The 24,196-nt window shown below is 28.5% G+C and overlaps 2 protein-coding genes across 2 annotated transcripts; both read left to right on the plus strand.

Moving 5' to 3' along the window:
- Positions 1–7,463: 7,463 nt before the first annotated feature.
- On the plus strand, positions 7,464–12,390 carry LOC137827882 (serine carboxypeptidase-like 27). The gene is made up of 9 exons (XM_068634241.2): positions 7,464–8,597; positions 8,688–8,783; positions 8,939–9,031; positions 9,118–9,203; positions 9,320–9,580; positions 10,264–10,391; positions 10,480–10,575; positions 11,668–11,773; positions 11,899–12,390. Exons 1-9 carry the CDS (start codon positions 8,228–8,230, stop codon positions 12,040–12,042), a joined length of 1,380 nt encoding a protein of 459 aa, XP_068490342.2. The 5' UTR covers positions 7,464–8,227; the 3' UTR covers positions 12,043–12,390.
- A 1,237-nt stretch (positions 12,391–13,627) lies between these two features.
- On the plus strand, positions 13,628–16,013 carry TET6 (tetraspanin6). Its single transcript, XM_068634242.2, has 3 exons — positions 13,628–14,396; positions 15,003–15,322; positions 15,790–16,013. Exons 1-3 carry the CDS (start codon positions 13,905–13,907, stop codon positions 15,827–15,829), a joined length of 852 nt encoding a protein of 283 aa, XP_068490343.2. The 5' UTR covers positions 13,628–13,904; the 3' UTR covers positions 15,830–16,013.
- The last annotated feature ends 8,183 nt before the right edge of the window (positions 16,014–24,196 follow it).

Raw genomic sequence — 24,196 nt, forward strand, 5'->3', positions numbered from 1 at the left:
TTGGAGTGTCCCTTTGAAAAATAAAGATAGCTTAAAGACAATTCTCATGTTTAGTGTTTGGATAATAAAACTGTGGAGAAGTTTTGGGATGGTTATTCTCTTAGAATTTGTGCTAGTAAGATATATTTCTGGTTTGATAAATGACATAAGGATGGTCAGATTCATAATAAGTTAGATTTGATTTATATTCATGGTATTGACATGGAAATTAAAGATTTATATGTTAATAATTAGTGAAAATTACAAAAGCTATGTACATATCTAGCAGAAGAAATGAAAAAGGGATGAAATATGTGCTTCTTCGTCTATGTTATGATTTGGAATAACAGTGATTGGAAGTTACTCAACTAAGAAAGGCTACAAATAATACATACATCCATTAATTAATAGGCATTATCCTCTTGGAAATAGACTTTGAAGTTGTAGTCTCTCACAAATTGAAAATGTTAATAATCTCAAAAAATTAAAAATAATAAAATTATATTAAATTATTTTTAGTAATTATGTATCTGAAAGATTATCACACCTTTAATGTGAAGTAATGAGAGGATAATTCTATTTTGTAATGGGTAGATAGAAACACCAAAAGACAATATCAGTTGTTCATAAATAGGTTAGGTATCAAAATCACACTATACTTTTTTTCTATTATAGCATCTCATTATCATTAAGAGATAGAGATTATGATAAAGGTTCTCTATGAAGACTAAGTGTTGAAGTAACGTTCTAACATTTATCCCTACCTTTCCAATATTTGCATAGTAAAGACTTATGTCTTTCAAGCATATATTTGATAAGTAATGTACATGATGGAACCTTTATACATATTATTAAGAATTATTTTTCCTAATCTCTTCTCAAAATGTTAGGGTGTCCGTGAGAATGAGTTTTACTCAAAAAAATGGATATCCAAAGGTGGATACAATTTTGTATAAGAGATCTATACACAATTATGTCTTCTTTGTTTCTTGCTAGTATTTTATGTTCTTGAAAATGCATAAATTGCACATTATTGAAGGTGAATATGTTGATATCTTTAAGATCATAAGGAAGACTTCGACTTCTCTTGCTGAAACTATTGAAGCCTGTCTCCATATTCTTATAAGATAACATAAACTCTTTGTATACAAGAGGATAAATTTAGAAAAAATATTGTGATTGTTAATGACAATGTCTTCAACAACGGATCAAATTTAGAGGTTATTGATAAATAATGTCAGAAGTGGATCTTTGGATTTTTATAACTTGGGGGAAATTGAAAATCGTACGAGGGATTAGTCATGATTTACTATAGTCTTCATCTTACTTGGCAGGTCAGTTTCAAAACACCATATGTTATTTAGACTTTTTGCATATTTTTTTCTTGATAATGCAATAACGCATGAACATCTTCCTCTTATTCTCTCTATACCGGACATGCTAAAGAGATTGGAATATTAACCCAGTATGTTATGAGACAAAAACAATAGTGCATATTTTCATAAAAGGCATTTCCCTATATCAACTAGATTCATTAGTAGTAGATACAATACCATTTGCTCCCTATTTAATATTACCATACACTACACCACTTTTGACCTTAGACAACAACTAAAAGGTGTTTCCTGAAGTAGGAAAAATGTTGTTTTAACTTTAGGTAACGCTTTTCCAGGCATGAAATATGCAACCGTGGGATTAGGTTTAGGCAACGTTTTTTTTTTGCAATCGTTATTTTATATTGGTAGAATAAGCAACATTTTTAGGGAAAATTTTAGATAACGTTTTTTCTCATAATGTTTAGGCAACATATTTCAGTGTTGCCTATTGTTTAGACAACATTTTGTAAAATGTTACCATTGGTAAATACAACACTTATTTACATGTTGTCTGTCTTTTTAGGCTACGCTTATTTACATGTTTTATGTCTTTTAGACAACGCATTTTTAGTTGTTGTTGAGAGTACAAATTATTTATTATATACCAATTATTTGGTAAGTTGATATATAAAACCTTGATAGCTAATTAAATACCAATTTAGAAATTATTTATTAATAATAGAAATTACTTTATATACCAATAAATTTTTTAGTCTCTAAATTACTATCTTATTTAGTCAATATAGTAACTAATTATTTTTTGTCTCTAAAATTAATTTATATTTAATAATTTTTTTGTAATAGTATAGTTAACATGTAAAATACAATTATACCTGAATTCTATTCCAAAAAATACTTTGAATTTCCAACAACTTAACCTTGATTTCACATATCTATTTTAATAATACTTAATTGTGGAAATTATCAGAAGATTTTCTACTAATCAAAGTATTCAACTCTACATTAATAATCTTCTAAAACACAAAAATAATAAATAAATAAAAAGATTGTATTAATAGAAAATGAACTAATTACTCAAAGAAAAAATATAATCAACTTAATTTGATTCTTACATTGTTATCTCTTTAATGTTTAATGTTGTATTCCATACAATAGTATTACTCTAATATAATCTAATTATAAAAAGTTTAAAGAGATATAAATTTAATAAAATAATAAATTTGTATTTTTTTTTCTTTATTCATTCGAAAATTGTCACCATTAAAAAACTTGGTTGTTATATCATTTGTAAAATTTAGAATGCAATACTTATAAATATATTTTCTAGTTCATATAAGTTTTTAACTTTGAGTATATAACTTTTTGTTATTAATTGTGATGATTTTAAAATTTTTAAAATCTTGTAATATTTTTTTTTTACATCATCACTATAATGTCCATCATCCCTAAATAACACGAAAGAAAAAAATATTGAAAAAATTAAACATAAAATTTATTGAAATTATTATATTGACATATACACAATTTCACATTCGTGTTAAAGTCGTCAGAACAGAAAATGATATAATTTTTTTTTTCATGCATCAACTTTTTCTTGATCATGACATTGAATGCCAACGTACATGTGTTTATACCCCCAACAAAATAGGGTGGTTGAGTGCAAACACCGTCATATTCTCACAGTTGTGCGATTTCTTCTTTATGGGTCTAATTTATCTATTCATTTTTGGGGAGATTGTGTTTTAACCGCGGTTTACCTCATTAACCGCTTACTTTCCTCCATTATGTTAGATAAAACACCATTTCAATTATTATACAACCAAGTTCCATTTACTACACATGTATTTTCAACAACCTATGTATACAACAAAGGATAATTCCAACCACAAATTTGATCCTCGCGCTCGACGATGCTTCTTTATTGGATATCCACCTAATCATAAAGGCTACAAATTATATGGTCTTGAAGACAACACTTTTTTGTCAGTAGGGACATGGTTTTTCATGAAACCATTTTTCTTTTTCATGAAACAACGTCACCCTTACATTCTTCTGTCCATCATTCCTAAATAACATGAAAGAAAAAAAATATTGGAAATATTAAACATAAAAGTTATTGGAATTATTATATTGGCATATACACAATTCAACATTCGTGTTAAAGTCGTCCAAACAGATAATGATACAATTCTTTTTCCATGCATCAACTTTTTCTTGATCATGACATTGAATGTCAACATACATGTGTCTATACCCCAACAAAATGGGGTGGTTGAATGCAAACACCGTCATATTCTCATAGTTGTGCGATTTCTTCTTTATTAGTCTAATTTATCTATTCATTTTTGGGGAGATTGTGTTTTAACCGCGGTTTAACTCATTAACCGCTTTCTTTCCTCCATTCTGTTAGATAAAACACTCTTTCAACTATTATACAACCAAGTTCCATCTACTACACATTTATGTATTTTCAACAGCCTATGTATGCAAGAGAGGATCATCCCAACCACAAATTTGATCATCGCGCTCGACGATGCTTCTTTATTGGATATCCACCTAATTATAAAGGTTATAAATTATATGATCTAGGAGACAACACTTTTTTGTCAGTAGCGACATGGTTTTTCACGAAACCATTTTTTTTTCATGAAACAACATCACCCTCACACTCTTCTGCCCTACCAAATTTGGTCATTGACTTATACCATCAAAATTCTACATTTCCTACCACACTACTGAACTCACAATCGACTTCACCAACTTCGCCTAGTGAGCCCATTGCCGAACCCATATCCATTCAGTCCATTCCACCCGTTGAGCCTATTCTTAAACCTATGACCACTGAATCTCCTGCGCCTAATTGATACCCTGATATTTCTACGCAATCACTTCAATATTCTACAGGTCTCAAGCATCCTCCTGCATGGCATAAAGATTACTTGCTGTCACCTCGCACCAATCAGTTCACTCATGGTCAAGGTTCTCTCCTAGGTACACGATACCCATTTTCTCATTTTATTTCTTATTCCAACTTATCTTCTTTTCACTGCACTTTTTTAGATAACATTTCTACACATAGAGAGCCTTCATCATATGATCAGGCCATTTTTTCTCCCCATTGGAAGGAAGCCATGGAAGTTGAGTTATCAACATTGACAGAAAACAACACCTGAAACATTGTTTCATTACCAGTTGGCCATATTATATTTTTCATATATATGTATATAGAAAGTATATTAATGTATAATATACATGGTAAAAATAAGACAATAGTTTGGTGTAATTGTTGATAGATAGACATAACATATGAAGTAGCGAATTATATAAAACATATCTCTCCAATATGATTGTATGTAAACAATAGGCATGCGTTGAAGGAATATGCAGAAATATTCTTTCCATAATATTTGACGAAAAAAATTAACATAGAAAGCTATGTCTTACTATAAAGAAGAATAAAAAAAACTTATACATATCATCTAGATATTTAAATTGAATATTTATTCTAAATAATTATAACATATTACACATGAGAATAAAATTTATCCAATTATAATCATGGATTCTTTTGTACATACATTGATTTGTGCTTTTATGTAAAAAGGTGATAATTATAATTATATAATAATCACAAATAAACATAATGGATAAGAAATAAGTTATACAATTTCAATCACTTAGTAAAATATATTTGACATAAATTTAGATGAACCTATAAAAGTTATTTTCGAACACTTACAACGAACACTTAAGATAATATTATCACTGTATAATTGGTTATTAATTTGTTTCACAATTTTTATCAAAATTAAAATTAGTAACTCACAAAATTTTTATCAATTGGTGAGTCTTACACACTCATCAGGTTCTAGTTACTTTTCATTATGAGAATCTCCATTAGTTTTTATCAATTGATACATTTATTTATATGATTTTGATTATTAGTAAAACATGGATATCCACACACACAAAGGAGAAATCCAACATGGATATCCACACACATCAAGTTCTAGTTACTTTTCATTCCAATTTGGTGATGAGAATCTCCATTAGTTTTTATCAATGGATACATTCATTTATATGATTTTTTATTATTAGTAAAACATGGATATCCACACACACATAGGAGAAATATTGCCTTAACAAGATCGTCTAATATGTGCAACATTTCTTAAATAAAAATTTAATTTATCTCTATCGTGATAAATGAGAACATATCACTTAAGTAAGATTCGTTATCCAATTTGAACAAAAAGTCTTAACAAAATTACTCAATTTTATTAGGTGGACTAAAAACTCTCCCTTGAACAAAGTGATGCATATTTGACATTTTATTTGTTTTGTCTAGACCTATATATCGCTTGAGTGAGACATGTTTCACTTGAATAATATATGCAAATATCAAAACTTAGAAAACTCAGTCCTTACAAAGATAACTAAATTTCTTCACTTCATTTAATCCCAAATGCCAATAGTTAAAAATACATAAAAGACTCACACATGACCAAAATAAATCTTGCATCAAACTAATAAATTTTTAACTTACTAATTTCCAAAGTGAAAGTTTAAATTTAATATAGCCCGAATGCATGCATGCATTTCTTTAAAGAAGAGAATGATTTTTAAAAAAACTAGGAGAAAAATGATTTCTTAAAGCAAAACTCATTGTTACTTTACACTTTCTCTTAACTAGTTAATAAATTAATTTTCTTAAAGGAAGAAATAAGTTTTTGGGATTTTGGAATTTGAGAGGAGAAAGAGGAAGATGAAGAAATAAAAGAGAAAGAATGAAGTTGTTGATTTGGGAGAGAAAATAAAATTGGCATTTTCCTAATTGCACCCTACACCTTTACTAATATCACCTCCTTTTTGTTTTCATTTTAGTTTTAAACCCACATACCAAAACCTCAAATTTCATTTACTATTACACCATCCAAAAACCACTATTCTTACCTCCTAACTTAAATACCACTGTTCTCTCCTAATAAGATCTAAAACTAACCCACATACATTTCATACTCACCTTAAATGCACAATTAATATAAATTAAAATTCAATCATAATTTAAATTCAAACATAATTTAAATTCAAACATAACTTAAATACCAGTGTCCTCTCCTAATAAGATCTAAAACTAACCCACATACATTTCATACCCACCTTAAATGCACAATTAATATAAATTAAAATTCAAACATAATTTAAATTCTATTTATCTTTCAAATAATTTCACACACTATATATTAACACAACAAAACCATTATAAATTAAATTATCACAGCAAATATTAATTAATTAATACATATAAACTTTTCAATTGATTTATTTGAACTATCTATGCACGAATTTAAATGTTTTAAACAATATTATTTGGTTATGGAGTATGTAGGCAGTCAAATAAATTTATTAAAATTTCATATAGTTATTTAGAAATACATAACATAGAACACCATTAAAGTAAACAGCATTGTTTGTTCAAGGTTTTATACATCTTTATGTTTTAGGATTAAGCTCACCGACACTCTCCACGTGGCACCTTAAAGTGTCAAATAAAACACAACCCACCATTCATTCAAATCTCAACTGCTTTAACAACTTTTTTTCCTCAAATATTATTTAGTGTCTTAAGAATATTACAGAAAGTAAAATATTTTCATCATAAATAAATTTTATTAATACTATTACCATTCTGAACACATTTCAGAATAATTTCTGACACTTTTTATTTATCAATCTTTTGAATGTGAACAACTATTTAACAACTGGTTCATGTGTTCATGTGTTTGTGTCTGGTTATATGTATATTAAATTAAACGCAAATTTGGCAAAAGTTTCGTTAGGTTTAATGTTTATATGTGTGTCGACTAAAGAATACAAAAAGTTAGATTCATTGGTTTCTATTTACTCATTTATCTTTCAACATTGTTTTAAGTTCAAATTGAACCAAAATTAATTATTAAATTATTTTAGATCTGATCTTTGCATGCTTCATAGATCTAGGTCAGTCAAAGGAATGATTAAGTTAGGTCGACAAAAACTACACTCAGTTTTTATTCTTCACAGATTTACCCTTCTTGAACCAACATTTTTTCAGATATGGTGATTTTCACTCTTGATACTGTCACAAACGCATCACTAGTTCATAATGATAGAATGATCCATAACACATTCATATACACCACACGTTTAAGAATATTCTTTTATCAACATTTCTTACATGTCACAATTACTCATGGAAAATCTACTCAACTCTTAATGGTGATTCACAAACTACGAAATCCATTAGTTCCTTTTGGTAAATGCCTTACTCAACTAATTTTGTAGTTATGTTGACCAAGACAATATATATTTAGCAAAGAGAATGATAAAGCTCTTGGTGCTCCATGTGCGCGTTCAACTGATTCAGTCAACTTCTGATGCACAAAGCATGAGCAGTAAACAGAGAGAGCAGAAGAAAATTCAAAGCATTTGATGATATAGTTGACGACCGAATGCATGGTGCTTAATCAATTGCAACAACTCATCATAACAATCATTGGCACTTCCTTATAAATATGTTGCCAGCTTTATGCAATGTGTTCTCACTTCCTCACTCTTTCTCTCTCTCTACTTTGTTGTTTTCTACCCTCCAAGTAACTCTCTTTCCCCTCTCTCTCTCTCTCACCCTCTAAATCTGATTTTGGACCAGTGGAACTGCAACAAAACTCTGGCATTGAAGTCTAGATCTTATCTATCACTGTGTTGGGATTTGTGTTTGTGCTTGGACTTTGACCCTTTTAGTACTACTCATCACTTCCATTGGTTCTCCCATTTTCTTTTCCATGGTTTAGAAGGAAGCATCTAAAAGGGAATTCCAACCCAGAAATACTGTAGTACTTTTTTTGGGTATTCGTTTTGAGTTTGGCAGAATCATGATGGGTTATTCTTCAAGATTCTATCTTGTTTTGCTTTTGTCCATTTGTGGAGTGGTTTCTTTGGCTTCCCCCATTGAAGATCAGAAGAGAGATAGAATTACCCAGCTGCCAGGACAGCCAAAGAATGTTGGGTTTGCTCAGTATTCTGGTTATGTGACTGTGAATGAGCAAAGTGGGAGAGCACTGTTTTACTGGTTGGTGGAGGCACCAGTGAGTCGTGGACCAAGGTCAAGGCCACTAGTTTTGTGGCTCAATGGTGGACCTGGATGTTCCTCTATTGCTTATGGTGCATCTGAAGAAATTGGTCCTTTTCACATTAGGCCTGATGGCAGGTCGCTTTACTTGAATCCTTATGCTTGGAACAAGTGTAAGTGAAATTCACATTCCCATTGGTTGTGTTTTTAGTTTTTCACAACGTATATCATATCTTTACGCCTTTTTATTTGGGGTACTGCAGTGGCAAATATACTGTTCCTTGATTCTCCTGCTGGTGTTGGTTTTTCATATTCGAATAAAACAGCAGATCTGTATACATTTGGTGACCAGAGAACAGGTAATGCATTATGTAGTTGTTGTGAAAGGAATGTACTTGTAGATGCAGGATTCACTCTTCATACCAGTTTTTTTGTTTTTGTTTTAGCAACAATGATTTGGTTTATGAATTGTGATTTTGACATGCTTACGTGCATCTGGGATCTGACTTTGCAGCTGAAGACGCATATGCTTTTCTTGTTAATTGGTTTGAAAGATTTCCTCAATATAAGCATAGAGAATTCTACATTGCTGGAGAAAGTTATGCAGGTGATTCTATGTTTGATATGTCGGTTTTCTTACTACGGATTTTGTTCCACAGTTATGGATTAAATTTCTTGAACATATTTTTTCAGGTCATTATGTTCCTCAGTTGGCACAAATTGTTTACCAGAAAAATAAGGGAATCCAGAATCCAGTCATTAATTTTAAGGGATTTATGGTGAGACTGTACGATTCATGAAATGGTTGTACATTTCTTTTATTTGTTATGTTAACGGAGAATTGCCACTACCTTGTTACAATCACATAATTATTTTGTTTTTCTCTGTTTATCAGGTTGGTAATGCTGTTACTGATGATTATCATGATTATGTCGGCACATTTGAATATTGGTGGACCCATGGTTTGGTTTCAGATTCCACGTATAAGATGCTAAAAATTGCCTGCAATTTTGGGTCCTCTCAGCATCCATCAGTGCAGTGCATGCAGGCTCTAAGAGTTGCAACTGTGGAGCAGGGAAACATTGATCCATATAGCGTTTATACTCAGCCTTGTAATAACACAGCATCACTCAGACGCGGCTTGAAGGGTCGCTATGTAAGCTATTGCTGTCACTTATTCCATTTACTTATAAACATAATTTCTAATTGGAAGTCCTTTCACTGAATTATAGTTGTCAAACCATAATAGAGTGCATTCAAGGAAAACTGCCGCAACTATGTTATTAGCATTGATTTCTAATGCTTATGATGCTTATTGAGAAGTTTCCATCAGTATTATCTCATCTAACACTAGAATGTTTTTGAAATGGTTAATAAGCTTCTGAAATCTTCTTGTGGTAAAAGCTACGAAGCAATGAATGGGAGAATATTATTTAGTAGTTTGAAAAGAATCTCTAGGAATTTACAGAGGTTGGTTGGTATTTGCTGTACGATTCACTTATAAGACAATATTCTAGATGAAATTAGAACATATTGGTTCTAAGCTGCAGTGTATTGGTTGTCATGAATGCAATAAATTATTCAGATATCATTCTTGTTTAATTCTTCTGTCTTAAAATTTAATGGTACTAGTCTGTTTAAGATTAGGACGAATATCATATTTTCTTGATTGGTATTTTGCAATTGCTAAACTACCTGAAGCAAAATAGATGTTTGAACTTTTCATTGCAAGTTTCAGTCTTCAGATGCTAAACTACCTATAGTTGTTAATATTTGGGTCACAAACTGTTAAATTACTTTTTTTTTTCTTTTCCTCTTATGTTTGCCTTTCAAACTCAGCCATGGATGTCTCGAGCATATGATCCCTGTACTGAAAGGTATTCTGATTCGTATTTCAACCGTCCAGAAGTTCAGAAGGCATTTCATGCCAATGTAACTGGGATTCCTTATGAATGGAAAGCATGCAGGTATCATTTTTTGTAACTTTTGAGCTGTTTTCTTGGGGCCTATTCTATTTTTTACTCTAAGTTAGATCTAAAATGTGGTTTTTAACAGTGATATTGTTGGGAACTATTGGACTGATTCTCCATTATCTATGCTTCCTATATATCAAGAACTTATTAGAGCTGGCTACCGCATATGGGTCTACAGGTACCTGCATTTTCTTTTTATCTTCTTAGTTAGACTATGTGTGCTGAAGTGTTTCTGCTATTGGTTATTCTAATGTTACAAATGGTTTTGCATAGTGAAAAATTAGTAGGCTCTCATTCTATTGTATAGCTTATAGAGAAAAGTCTACTTACAAAAGGATAGTATAAATGCACTGTTCTAGAAAAAATTGTCATGTGTTTCTTCAAGGCACTCCACAAATTTTTTGAAAGGAAATTAAAAAGGATTACAACCACCACCAACACCATGAAAGTTAGGAATTCAAGTGCAAGGGAAAGATGTCCCTTACTAAGAAAAAATGAGAACCAAATAAATAGAAGGACAAAAGAACTGAACATGCTGCTCTTAACTTATTGAAATAGCCAAGTCCAATATGAAAAACTCTCCATTGTTACCTAACATGAGTTTCAATACTGTTTATAACTACTTTTAGCTCTTGGAAACTAGAAAAAGGACACAAGAATTAAGCATTGATGTTTGTTCTTCAATCAAAATCGGTAATCTTGGCAACTACTACTTTGACTTGAGTACCTAAAATGACCAATGATTGCTAAGATGAAATGTCAATTTTGATAGAAAATAGCAGTTATAGTACATATAGTATTTTATTTAAGTTCGGCCTCTTGAGATATGTCTAGAATAGTAATTATATTTTAGGATTTGTTTTCTAGAAATATTGTCTAATTATCATAATTTTTTATATTCAAGGATTTTTTTTTTCGTTAAACAGTAGGCATGTGATGTTGTTGGTGAATTTTTTGAAGATACTGCATTTGTACAGGCAAATAGTAATGATAAGGCAGTGGCAAATGGTTCATGTTGACAACTTGACCAACCCGTGAAAGCTCAAAAAATTCTAATAAAATAGTCCAATCTCAAAACTCGCGCTAAAAACTATGTCTTTATTACTTTTTGTTGTATCTATTCACACGACACATCTTTATTTTAATCATTGTCCAATAAAAAGTAAAAATACTTTTACCTTTCGATCTTCAATGTTTAGTAGTTTGTTTAATAGTTTTTTAATCATCCCTTGTTTTTTGTTTGGGATTGAAACTGTATCTTTGGCTGCAGTGGAGACACTGATGCTGTGGTTCCAGTGACTGCTACTCGATATTCAATTGATGCCTTGAAGCTACCTACCATCATCAATTGGTACCCTTGGTATGATAGTGGCAAGGTTGGTGCAACTTCTATGAGTAACAAACGTTCTCATGTGACAGACACTAATTGTGTAAATTCTGTGATAATTTTTTTTTGCTGTCATCCTATTTTATTAGCTAAGATTTTTTCTGTTCTGTGAAGGTTGGTGGTTGGAGTCAAGTTTATAAAGGGTTGACAATGGTTACAGTAAGAGGAGCTGGACACGAGGTTCCTCTTCATAGGCCCCGCGAAGCATTCATTCTTTTTAGTTCATTCTTGCAGAACAAGTCCATGCCAACAAGTTAGACATTTGTTCATTATCACTTGATGAATATTCGCACAAGTATAGGAACATAAGTACCACCATTCTTGCACCTAAGCCAAGAATAATTGCCACTCATATATACACATGGAACAGGTCGAGACCGAATAAGGAATTCAATCCTCATGAGTTCACACTTGGTTTCTCTGCCTAGAAAAAGTTGATAAATTTACCAGCAGGAATTCTTCTACTTCTATTTCTTAGTGAAAATGTGATTATTTGTCCGAAATGTTATTCTTTATATGGTTTTCATTATGCAAGACCAATGCCATATCATGTATATTGATCTTGCTCTTCTAGTAATAAAAATTTATACTACTAGTTAGTGACTACGGATAAACTTCAATATTAATCAACTGTACTTCAAAACAAATGGGTTGTTGCATTCTGAACTGGAGAAAAGAGATTGAAAGTGACATAGTGTTACTAAGCATTCAATGCTCCTTGGTTCTGTCATACATCGCTTTGCTGTAGTTGAACAGATACAGGGGCACTGGCTTCTGTGACCTTTGATGTATGTAGGGAAGAATTGAAAATTCAATTTAATTAGATACCTACCCACCCTTTTTTTCAATGTTAGTATCACTGACTTAACTTAGCATGTACATCCGATTCCACTTTTTCGACAAATATTGTGGATTTTTGGGGTAATGAGAAAGAGAAGCACACCTTACACATGATTATTGGCTTCTGAGAAAAATTGAATTCTAAAGAGATAATTGATATAAACTATATACAAGAAGAAAAACTCGTAAAACTAGTACTTTAAATTTTTGGCTTGAAGGTGGTGTTAAAGTTATTTTATATATAAGATGACTTGAGACTTGTTGAATTCACGTCACTTTCATGGTGGAGGGGGAGGTTAATCAAGATATAAAATATATAATAACAGATATGTTTCCAGGCATTATGTTTAATTTTGTATTCACTAACATTTATCATCAAAGTTCATTTTCAAAAAGTGATCCTGAAGAAGGAGAAGAAAAAAGTGAGTGTGATTATAGAGCGTCTTGATGCTAATCAATCAAGTCACTAGTAAAAAAGGGCATCAACATTCATTTGATTAAGTAACTCGAAAATCAAAGTTCTGAAATAGTAAAAGGCATGTTAATTGAACAATTGGAAGATGGCAACGTTTTTGCATTTAAAATTCCATGGTAGAGCATAATGTACCAACAGGACAAGGTGCTTTGCTAAAGTGTATTTGTGATTGACGAATTAAAGCTTGGTGGAACATCTTTTAAGAAAAGAATTAGGTTTTCTAGTGGAGCCGAATAGACACATGGTATTGGTGTGACAATAAGATTAGATGAGACAAGATAAGAAAGACAGAGCATCCCACAATACTGTACCATTATTCTATAATACCCGTCTAACAATAGCCCAAATCTGGTTCATGATCTTGCTTCGAAAAGAAGTCCAATTGGGGTCCATATCTCAAAAGCAATAGCATTATTTGTAGTTACAAAAAACACCATCACTTGTTCTAAATTCTTTGCTTGCCTTGCCAAAATTCACATGGAATTGATGCTTCTGTATGCATAAGTATTAAGGATAAATGTGTGAATTGAGTCACTAGCATACTTAAAAAAAAGACCGGGAAAGGAGGGAAGAAGGGTAGATTCGTCACACCAAGACAAAAAATAACTTCCTTAATAACTAAGAAGGACAATCTCATTTCATTTGCTCATTTTCACATCCCCCAACAAAAGTTTGAGTTTGAAGGACAACATAAACAAAGAAAAATGAGTGTCACCACCCCTTTTAAAAATGGAAACAAAAGCTGAAGACAGCAGGAGAAGCAGCTAACAAATGAGAAAGTAGAGATAGATTGAGAGTGAGAGACATGTATAGGTTCAGCAATACAGTGATCGGGTTCTTGAACTTGTTCACACTTTTAGCATCCATACCAATAATTGGAGCAGGTCTATGGATGGCAAGGAGCAGCACGACCTGTGAAAATTTTCTCCAAACCCCTCTTTTGGTTATAGGATTTGTTGTGCTTGTGATATCACTGGCAGGCTTCATTGGTGCATGCTTTCATGTGGCATGTGCACTATGGTTGTACTTGGTGGTCATGTTGTTCCTCATAGCAGCACTAATGGGTTTGACTATATTTGGTTTTGGTGTGACTAGCAAGGGTGGTGGTGTTGAAGTGGCTGGAAGGGTTTATAAGGAGTATCATCTTCAGGATTACTCACCGTGGCTGAGGAAGAGAATACAGGATCCTCGCTATTGGAGCACTATCAGAAGCTGTATTTTGGGGTCTAGAACTTGTGAAAAGGTTGCCTCCTGGACCCTTCTTGATTACATGCAGAGGGATATATCTCCAATACAGGTTCAACTACTTATGTAGCTTGTTTCTCTTTAGAGCTTGTTTAGTCTTTTCAATTTTCTGTATTCTATGCATGGAAAATAAACTGCAATTGAGTTAATGATGTTTTTAGTCCAAATTATGTATGAAAAATTTCTGATATTTAGTTTTTTGTTACTTTTAAAACTATATAGCATTTGCATTTGTGAAAATATTCAAAACTATAGTCTCCAACACTTACTTTTCCTTTATAGAGACCAAAGTTTGAGTATTTCAATAAATAGGAGAGCTAAAACCAATGTTTTAAAAGTAGGTGAAAAACCCAAAATTTTGAAGTTACCAGGGACTAAAAACACCAGTAAAACAACACAGAATTATGAGCTAAATTAGAGATTATAGAAGACTAGTGATGACTTTTTTATTCCTTCTTTGTAATCGTTACTGCAACTAATTTCAAATGTACAAATAATAAATTCCACTTCCCAATCAATGGATTTTGCATGCTAAACCTCTCACTTCATTGCAAACATTAAAATTTTCAATGTCTTGGTTCAATAAAATAGTACAAAAGCCTTTTTTGCCTTTCAGATCGATCACTGCTAAGTTATAGTTGCATTTTGGGTTATGCAGTCTGGATGTTGTAAGCCACCAACTGCTTGCACTTACAACGTTGAAGCAGTGATGATGACACAAGACCCTGATTGCTACAGGTGGAACAATGCCCCCAATTTGCTCTGCTATGAGTGTGATTCTTGCAAAGCTGGTGTGCTTGAAGACATAAGAGGGAATTGGCACAAGCTCTCGGTTCTCACTGTCACCATGCTTGTTCTTCTCATAGGAATTTATTCCATAGGGTGTTGTGCTTTCAGAAACACAAAAAGATCTGAAACGGATTATCCCTATGGCGAAAACAGGATGACCAAAGTCCGACCCAGATGGGATTACCACTGGTGAGTCCACAATTATCCACACAATTTAATCATGTTATTAACTCATTTCCCTTCCAACAATAAAATCACATAAAAAGAAACAAAAATAGTGTCTTTTAATGTTGGAAATTCAAAACTTTGTTAAATTTTAGCACAATCATCTTAAAAGTCATAAGAGTAGTAACTTCTGATGGAAAGGTAGTGTAAAACTGTCTTGTAAGATCACAATTACTGCTGTAAGCACTACCTAAAATATCACAAGAAAGTTTTTGTGTATATTTTAAAATCTATTTCAGATGCTTTAACTTAAAGTCTTTTGCTTTATCTGAGAAAAAAAAAGTTTTTTGCTTTGGGTATGACTTTTATTACTTGGAAGGGGAAGTGTGGGAATTTTAAACAAATATGAATGGTAATAAATTCAGCAGAACCTTTGAATATAGCCAATTTAGCTACTATGTAATGCTTTTTGGTGTGCTTTTTTCCCACAGGTGGAGGTGGTTACATGACAGAAAAGAACAACTTTATTAGAAGAGAAACTCTAACTATCATCCATGTTTGGGTGCTTCATTCCATAATGAGAGAATTCACTAGTTTCTCAGTGTATGTTACAGAAGGCCTTTGTTTCTACTACCTTTCCTAAATGGCTGCTTTTGTATGTATAAAGCATAATTTTGCTTTTTGTACCATTACTTTATTTTGCCTTTTCTCATTAGTGGGGTTTTAAATTTTAATATATTAACTATATGCAATGGGGTTCGATAGAATAGAATAAGAACCCTAATTCCACTTGCTTTTCTGTTCTTACACAATTCTCCAAAAAGTAAAAAAATAATGAAAGATGGAATAATAGAATAAGTTCCAAGGTAAGGTTTTAATGGCGTGTTTGATCCAAATGGAACATCTATATTCCATCTTAGAACAGAATTAAACCAGAACAATACTTGCAAAGTAATAGCATTTGACTTCATTTGAAAGAGTTAAACCACTAAAACGAACCAGAATAATTTTATTATAAAAAACAAAACAGTACAAATGATCCTGTTTCATATTATAATGTTCCGTTTCATTTTGTATATGATGCCTACACTACGTAAAAAATTAGAATTTAGTGAAAATATATTAACTGTGTAGGTTTTTCACTGTTATTGAATAATGAATTATGATATGAAATAATTATTTTAAAATAATAATAACTAAGTAAATTTTTAATTAGTTAATAATGTAAGCAAAATTATACTATTTTACAATTAAATCCAAAATTTAATTAAATACTGCCAAAAAGTTTTGAGATTCCAGATTGCTATCACTTGCTATCATTAACGACAAGGGCCCAAACTCATCTTCAATAGGTCTATTATCAGGAGTTTCTTTTTACACTCTCATGTTTTCCTTCTTTACCCCCATAAATATGAAAATATCTACTTTGTCATTCTGGTTTAAAGTTTTTTATTACAATCTGAAACTTCTTAGATGAAATTGTGTAATTTGAAAGTCTAATATATCTTTCAGATGTACAATACAAAAGTTTGTAAAAAACTTTTAGATTGTATAATTTAAAAAGTACTTTTTTAAATTATGGATCATGCAATCCATAAATCATTTTTTTATTTTTTATAATATAATATGTAAGTAATATTCTTTTTCTTAAAAAAACATTTTAGTTGTGTAATGTAGGAATGTCTTTTGTAATCCAAAAGACATTTTTTTTCTGAAGAAAGCTCTGGTTGCAAAATCCAAAAAGTTAATTTTGGATTGCATAGTTGAAGGTTATTATAGAAGACCAAAAGAACTTCCATTAAAATGTAATGTAATATCTTGACATTTTCTAAGTGAAGAAAGGATGAGGTAGAACATGTAAGACTAAAAAAAGCATGACCAGCAATTTTTTATTAATAATTTTTTTTAATTAATATCTAACAAGATTTTAACTACTAAAATTCAAATTCTATTAAAAATTAATAAAAATTCTATAGATTTATTTGGCGATAATCAATTCTAAGATTAGAGTGTGTCCTTACAACTTTTTTATAATAAAACTTAAATTTATTTTAATAATGAAGAATAGCTTTATTTTTTATTCACACTTATCAAAATTTCAAATTAAGTAATTTATTTCAAAATTTCTTTCCATAACTAACTGAAATAAGTTATATATTATTAATTTATATAGTTTCTATTATTATTATTTGAAAAAGCAAGATGACAAAGTTTTTTATAGATTATTTTAAAATATAAATAAAAATAAAAATAAGAACCTTTAAAAAAAACTTTGCATTACTGTATAGAAAAAATTATCTACTGATAATTTCATATGTATTGTAAATGAAATATTTTTATAAATAAATTAAAATTTAATCACTAAAAAAAATTAATAAATAAAAATTAATTTTAAAAATTAAAATAATTAATTATTATATTAACTAAATTAAAAATTATTAATATCTAAAATAATTTATATTAAAATATATTTTTTAAATTAATATTTTTTATTTTATAAAATAATATTTATTTATTTTTAATCAAAAGAACTAACTCTTATAAACTATCAATAATTCCCATCAAAACACTTCACACGGATAAGTCAAACAAAGACAAAGACAAACTATATGTGTTTGTCTGAAATTCAACCTAAATAAATATAAGAAACAACTTTAAGAAACAGAGACACTACAAAAACAATAGAAACCCAACTTAAACAATAGAAAAATGTTTTTTTACAGGGTGCTCCACCCTATATTTTAAAAAATCTTAATATTTTAATTATTTATAATTTTTTAATTTTAAAAATTATTTTAACATTTTTCCATTTTATTTATATTTTTATGAAGAGATTTTTTTTTAATATTTTTTATTATAAATATTAATATTTTGTTGGGATTGTAAGGTGAAACAGAATGTGGAAATATTATCATCATAAACAATAGCATCGGAGATCAGCACACTCTTTTTCAATTGTTTAATCAATATCATAATTATTTTTTTTAGATTTGATTGTTATTTAAGTTTTCTTTTAATAAATAATAACTTCTCCCATAATATTGTTATAAGCAATATATTACACTTTTAACTTTATGGGATTTGTTATGTTAAGGTTATTTTTATGCAACTTATATTAATTTATTTAAAAGATTTCTTTCATGAATAATTATTATAAAGACTTAGATTTTTATAATTTTGTATTTATATTTTATTTTTTAACAACTTAAAAACAGTCAAAATTATTTTCATTGTTTTTCTTATTAAGCACAATTCATTATTTTAGTCTTATACTTATCGTATGTAAAAATACATCTATATTAATAATTTAATAATAAATAAGTATTTAGAAATGTACACAAGTTTATGGATGTATTATATTTATGTTTATATGAATATCCTTTTCTTTATTTTAAATTTATAAGAAGAAGTTTGTAATTGAAACTTATGTTAAAACCTGACTCCATGTAAGAAGTTTGCATAACAGATGACTTTTTCTTCTCCCATCTTTATCTTCATAATTTACTTGTTTGGAAGAAGAAGAAAAAAAAGAAAGAAAAAAATTAAAACAGTAGTTTGATTAGAAGCTTATTAAGTAAAGCTCGTTCCATAAGGTTAAAGTGACTCACATTTCATGGTTTATTGTTGAAAAAAAAAATAATAATAATAATAATAATGTAAAGCTCGTTCTGAAATTTTTATTAGAAAAATATCTTATATATTTAAGAAAACTTTTTCTAAAAAGTGCTTTTCATTCCTTCATGTTTCTTCTATTGGGTGGTAGTTGCGTCTGGAAATGTACGGAAATTTAATATGATTGTGACAGTCAAAAACTTTTTTAATTATTGTTTATTAGTTTCCTTTAAAATTGGTTTTGGGTTCTTTAAGTATTTTGTGTAAATACTAGACCTACTTGTTTTTCTCAATGTTAAAAGAATTACAATTATATAAAAGATTTTTTTTTACAATTATAATGAAATTGAAAATTGTCAAGTATAAGACAAAATCTATAATAAAATAATCTGTTCCTAATATTTTTCAAAAGACATTATCCATGTTATGTACGGGTTTTCTGACGCAATTAATGGATATGAATAAAATATAAATAAAATTATAACTTGCTGAACCAAAACCAAACAATTTTTTATTTTGTACTAAATTGAAAATTAATTTATGTTCATAAAAAGATATTTTACCCAATTCAATAAACATGCAGTATTAAAATGCATGCAAAATATTTTATACAATAGAGAATATATTTTACTAAAAAATATCACTTTTAATTATTTATTAAAAAAAATCATTAAATAAAAACTAATTTTAAATATTTTAAAGATCAAAATAATTAGTTATTATTTAATTAAATTAGACATTATTTTATAAATTAAAAATATTATTAATATTTAAATTAGTTTCTAGTATTAATAAAATTTTATAAAATAATTTTTAAATTAGTATCTAAACCATTAGTTATCAAAATTTTAGTCACTTAATATTTTATATTCTAAATTAGTTTTTATTAATTTTTCAGAGATTGATTTAAAATCTAAAATATTAGTAGTTAAAACATGACTACCTAATTTAAATACCAATTTAAAAATTATTTTATAAATTTTTATTAATAATAAAAACCACTTTAGATATAAATAATTTATTAGTCTTTAAATTAATATCTAATTTAGTTAATGTAGTGAATAATTATTTTTTTCTCTAAATTTGGTTTCTATTTAATAATTTTTTTATAGTGATCTTTCATGAATTTATTATAAAAATTTAGTATTTTTTATTAACCACATTTAAAATATATATTAATAATTATACTCTAAAAACTAAGGAAATTATAGCACGTTATATTACTTATTAAAATATCTTTCAAGACCTGATAAACATTAAAGAATAATTTGTCTTTTAAAGTTTGAAAAGAGAAGAAGAGAAATCTACATTAGTAAAGATTGTAATTATAAAAAATATATTCTATCACAAATTTGATATCTAATTTGCTTTTCTTAACATTTACATATAATACACATGGTTTAACTTGTATTCTTCAGACTAAAAGTATAGTAAAAAATTTAGAAGGATGAGAGCAAATACTATAAAAAAATATGATAAAATAACAAAATTTAAGCTGTCAATTATATAAATATATTTTTAAAGAGTTGATCTTTAATATACAATTTTTAATTAAAAAATCTTATTTAAATTACTCTTGAACATTATCTTACAATTCAAAACTAAATCACACATCATTGCTAGAGTTACTACATATATGTTTTCGTGTAAATAATATAATTGAACATGAACTTGACTGAAGAGACGTTCAACTAAACACAAGCGTGCATTTATATTGGAGTTACATCCAACATAATTCCAATCCAAAACTTCATATTTTTATTTTGTACTTTTGAGCATTTAAAAGTGTGATTTGTTTATTGCACAAAGTTTTATTAGTTTAAAAGATATTGTTGTTTTGACAAGTTGCCTATAATACACTGTGAGTGATAAAAAGTGTATTATACTTGTTGAACCCGGGAATATTTTAAATATTTAGGGTATAATAATAAATACATAATTATTAAAATTAAGAATGGTGCTAGAGTCAATTACAATTATAAATTAAAATTATATGAATTATTAGTAAATAATTTAAGAATATACCAAATAGACAAAAATAAAAATATTATGACTCAAATTAAAAATAAGTGTTTGATCTTGGCTTTTGTTTATTGTCATAGCAAAGCACAAAGATATTGTGAATTGTTTTTTCTGAAACTTAAAAGACATACCTGATTCATAAAAAGTCAAGTTCATTATAAGAATAAATATGTTATCACCAATATTTATTCCAGTAATAACTTTGACACCAATAACATTCTTCCTCAAGTGAATGACTTGTAATCTTGTTCTATTGGAAAGTTCATTGACTTGATCAATATTTCTTAGAAACATTATTGGAACTCCAACTTTTAATTTAATACAATGATTATGAATTTTCGAACATTTGATATCATTCAAAAATTCGATTGTAAATCACTCCACTTGAGCATTTTATTGTTGATCACGTTGGAAATCGAAATCGAAATAATATAAGCATACAAGACTTATTTGTTTTTGAACTTACATTGAATATATGTTTGAAATATAAGCAACAAATGAGATAAAGTATGATATTAATTTTTGATCAAACATGTTAACAATTTATATTTTAATTAAAAGTATTTATTAATGGGAAAAGAAGTAATGAATTAGAAAGATATTCCTTAAATAGGAATGGTCCACCACATTGACAGTTGGACAAGTGGCTCTTAAAACCATTTGTGTTTTCTGAAAATAGAAAAAGTTGTGAACTGGCAGCAGAACAATTTGACGAGGCAAGTTGGTGATAGTGTCCAAGTTGCGAAATGCGCATGAGAGAGGGAATGATTCATACATTGGTCCTTGGACTTTGCCATCAACCACATTTGTATTAGCCAAACAATTTAATTTGGTGTTATCTGATACAACACTGAGTAGATAAACATCACTATAGAGTTCATAACTGAAAGGGTAAAGTAGCTGAAAGTGGGGTTCAACAATGGAAAAAGTGCAACTCAGAAATTATATTTAGTGATTATAAACAAACATATGAGAAAAACAATTCCACATATTTTATGTTTTAAGGAAGATATTTCCGATATTTTTATATCTCACATCATATATAAGATGAAAGTTGAGTCATATACATAAAAATTCACCAGTAACATAAATACATTATTATTCTAATATATTTTTATATAAATAAGAATGATGGGATTTGAATGCGACTCGGTTCACGGTAAAAAAATAATATAGGTTAAATTAGATATTTAAGCAGTACTAACTTATTCCACCCTGCAACTTATATATAAGTTTTCTTAATTTGTGCAAAATTGTTATGTTGAACATAATTAACTTTTATTATTTTATTAATATTATATATTTAAATAGCTGGAAGAATACCATTATTCCGCCATGAGAAGAAAAATTACATTGCAACTATAGAAGAATGACATATTAAAAATTTGTGGAGTTCGTCTATTTTTTTGTAAGAAAACCTAACAACATAAAGGTTGATCAACTATGAAATTTATAATTTATTATAGATATATATATTAATTTGTAAAATATTTTCAACCATATAAGGATAAGATATTGAAAGAAATTTCTAGTATACAAAAACATATATAAAAATAAATAATTTAGATTAATAATTCATGAAAAATCTAGTCTTTTTCAATCCAATATAAACTTATAAAATTAATGTATCAATCATAATAATCTAATTTCATTGCAATACAATGTACAATAATCATATAAACTACACATTGATCTATACATCAAGAATATTAAAAAAGTGAAATATCAACTAGCGTATTCTAGAAGACTTGTATTAAGTATAGTTCGTACGAGAGACTAATATATGATCCAATCTTATACTTAAATTTACAAGTGAATCTAAGAATTGTGATATCAAGTTCAAGACACCCATTACTATATATCTACATTTGATCACGGTGTGTAACAAACTCCCTCATTAACTTCTCACCACTTGATGCATTAGTCATGAACCTAGACCATGAGTGAAGCTAAATATAGGAGTCAATACTTGATATCCATCAAATAATAAAATTATACATTATCCCAAATGTATGACCTCACTTTCATATAAATTTCATCATTCTACATATCATTTGATTTTTTTTTTCAAATCAAGAGAAACTAATATTTACTCCACATTTATAAATAAAACATTCATAAATAATTCAAATGATTAAAGAGATAAGAAGAAGACAAGAATATTTTAGCTTAAGTGAGTATGAGCTCACTTGAGCGAGAATTAAATCGAAAAGACTAATTTTTCAATGTTTTCACTTAATCAAGAATTCCTTTTATCCGAGTGAACACAGGCTCAAAAACAAGCTCAAGTGAAAGACTATTTTTTCTTGAACGAAACTTGGCTCGCTTGAACGAAGATATAAAAAAATTAACCTCAACAATAGAATTCAATGCATTTTTTCAAAATTATTTCAATAATACAACTTTTAAATCGTACAAAATGATCAATCACAGTTCACACATCATCCTTCAACCACTTCAATCAAATATAAATAATCTAAACTCATATTTAGCAAAAAAAATTCACTTTAACAAACTTTAAACTCCAACCTACATATTCAAGTTAGTAGAATAACTTCCTATTAAATCAATAATCCTAAGATTCTATAAAAAAAATATATAAAAACTTTATGTTACATAAAATACTTATCTTCAAAATAATCTTTCGAAATAGATAGATGAGTAATGTTAAAAAAAATAGAACAAGTTATTCAAATATAACAAAAATTCTGTATATTATAAAACAAATTGAAATAATTATTTTTGTCAACTCACATCATCCTAAGATTCTATAAAAAAATATATAAAAACTTTATGTTACATAAAATACTTATCTTCAAAATAATCTTTCGAAATAGATAGATTTCGAAATAGATAGATGAGTAATGTTAAAAAAAATAGAACAAGTTATTCAAATATAACAAAAATTCTGTATATTATAAAACAAATTGAAATAATTATTTTTGTCAACTCACATCATCAAAATTAATGAAAAAATCACAGAAAAAAGAATCCTTAAAATATTTTTTTTATAAAAAATCTAATCAAATAAAAATAATTTCTCAACTACTATAATATATAATTAGATTTTGAAATAAGAAAGTTAGAGAAAAGAGAGATAATGTGAAAGAGAGAGAAATTGTTTCTTTAACATTTTTTTTGTTTTGTTTTACGAGAATGTAACACGTTCTCAATAAAATCTCCAGACTCCAATTTAAATAACACGAACACTTCTGAAGTCACAATCACAAAATATTTTATTACCAAATAATAATTAATTTATTT

The sequence above is a fragment of the Phaseolus vulgaris genome, chromosome 7 (assembly GCF_051622355.1).
Source record: "Phaseolus vulgaris cultivar YP4 chromosome 7, ASM5162235v1, whole genome shotgun sequence".
Taxonomy (NCBI): Eukaryota; Viridiplantae; Streptophyta; class Magnoliopsida; order Fabales; family Fabaceae; genus Phaseolus; species Phaseolus vulgaris.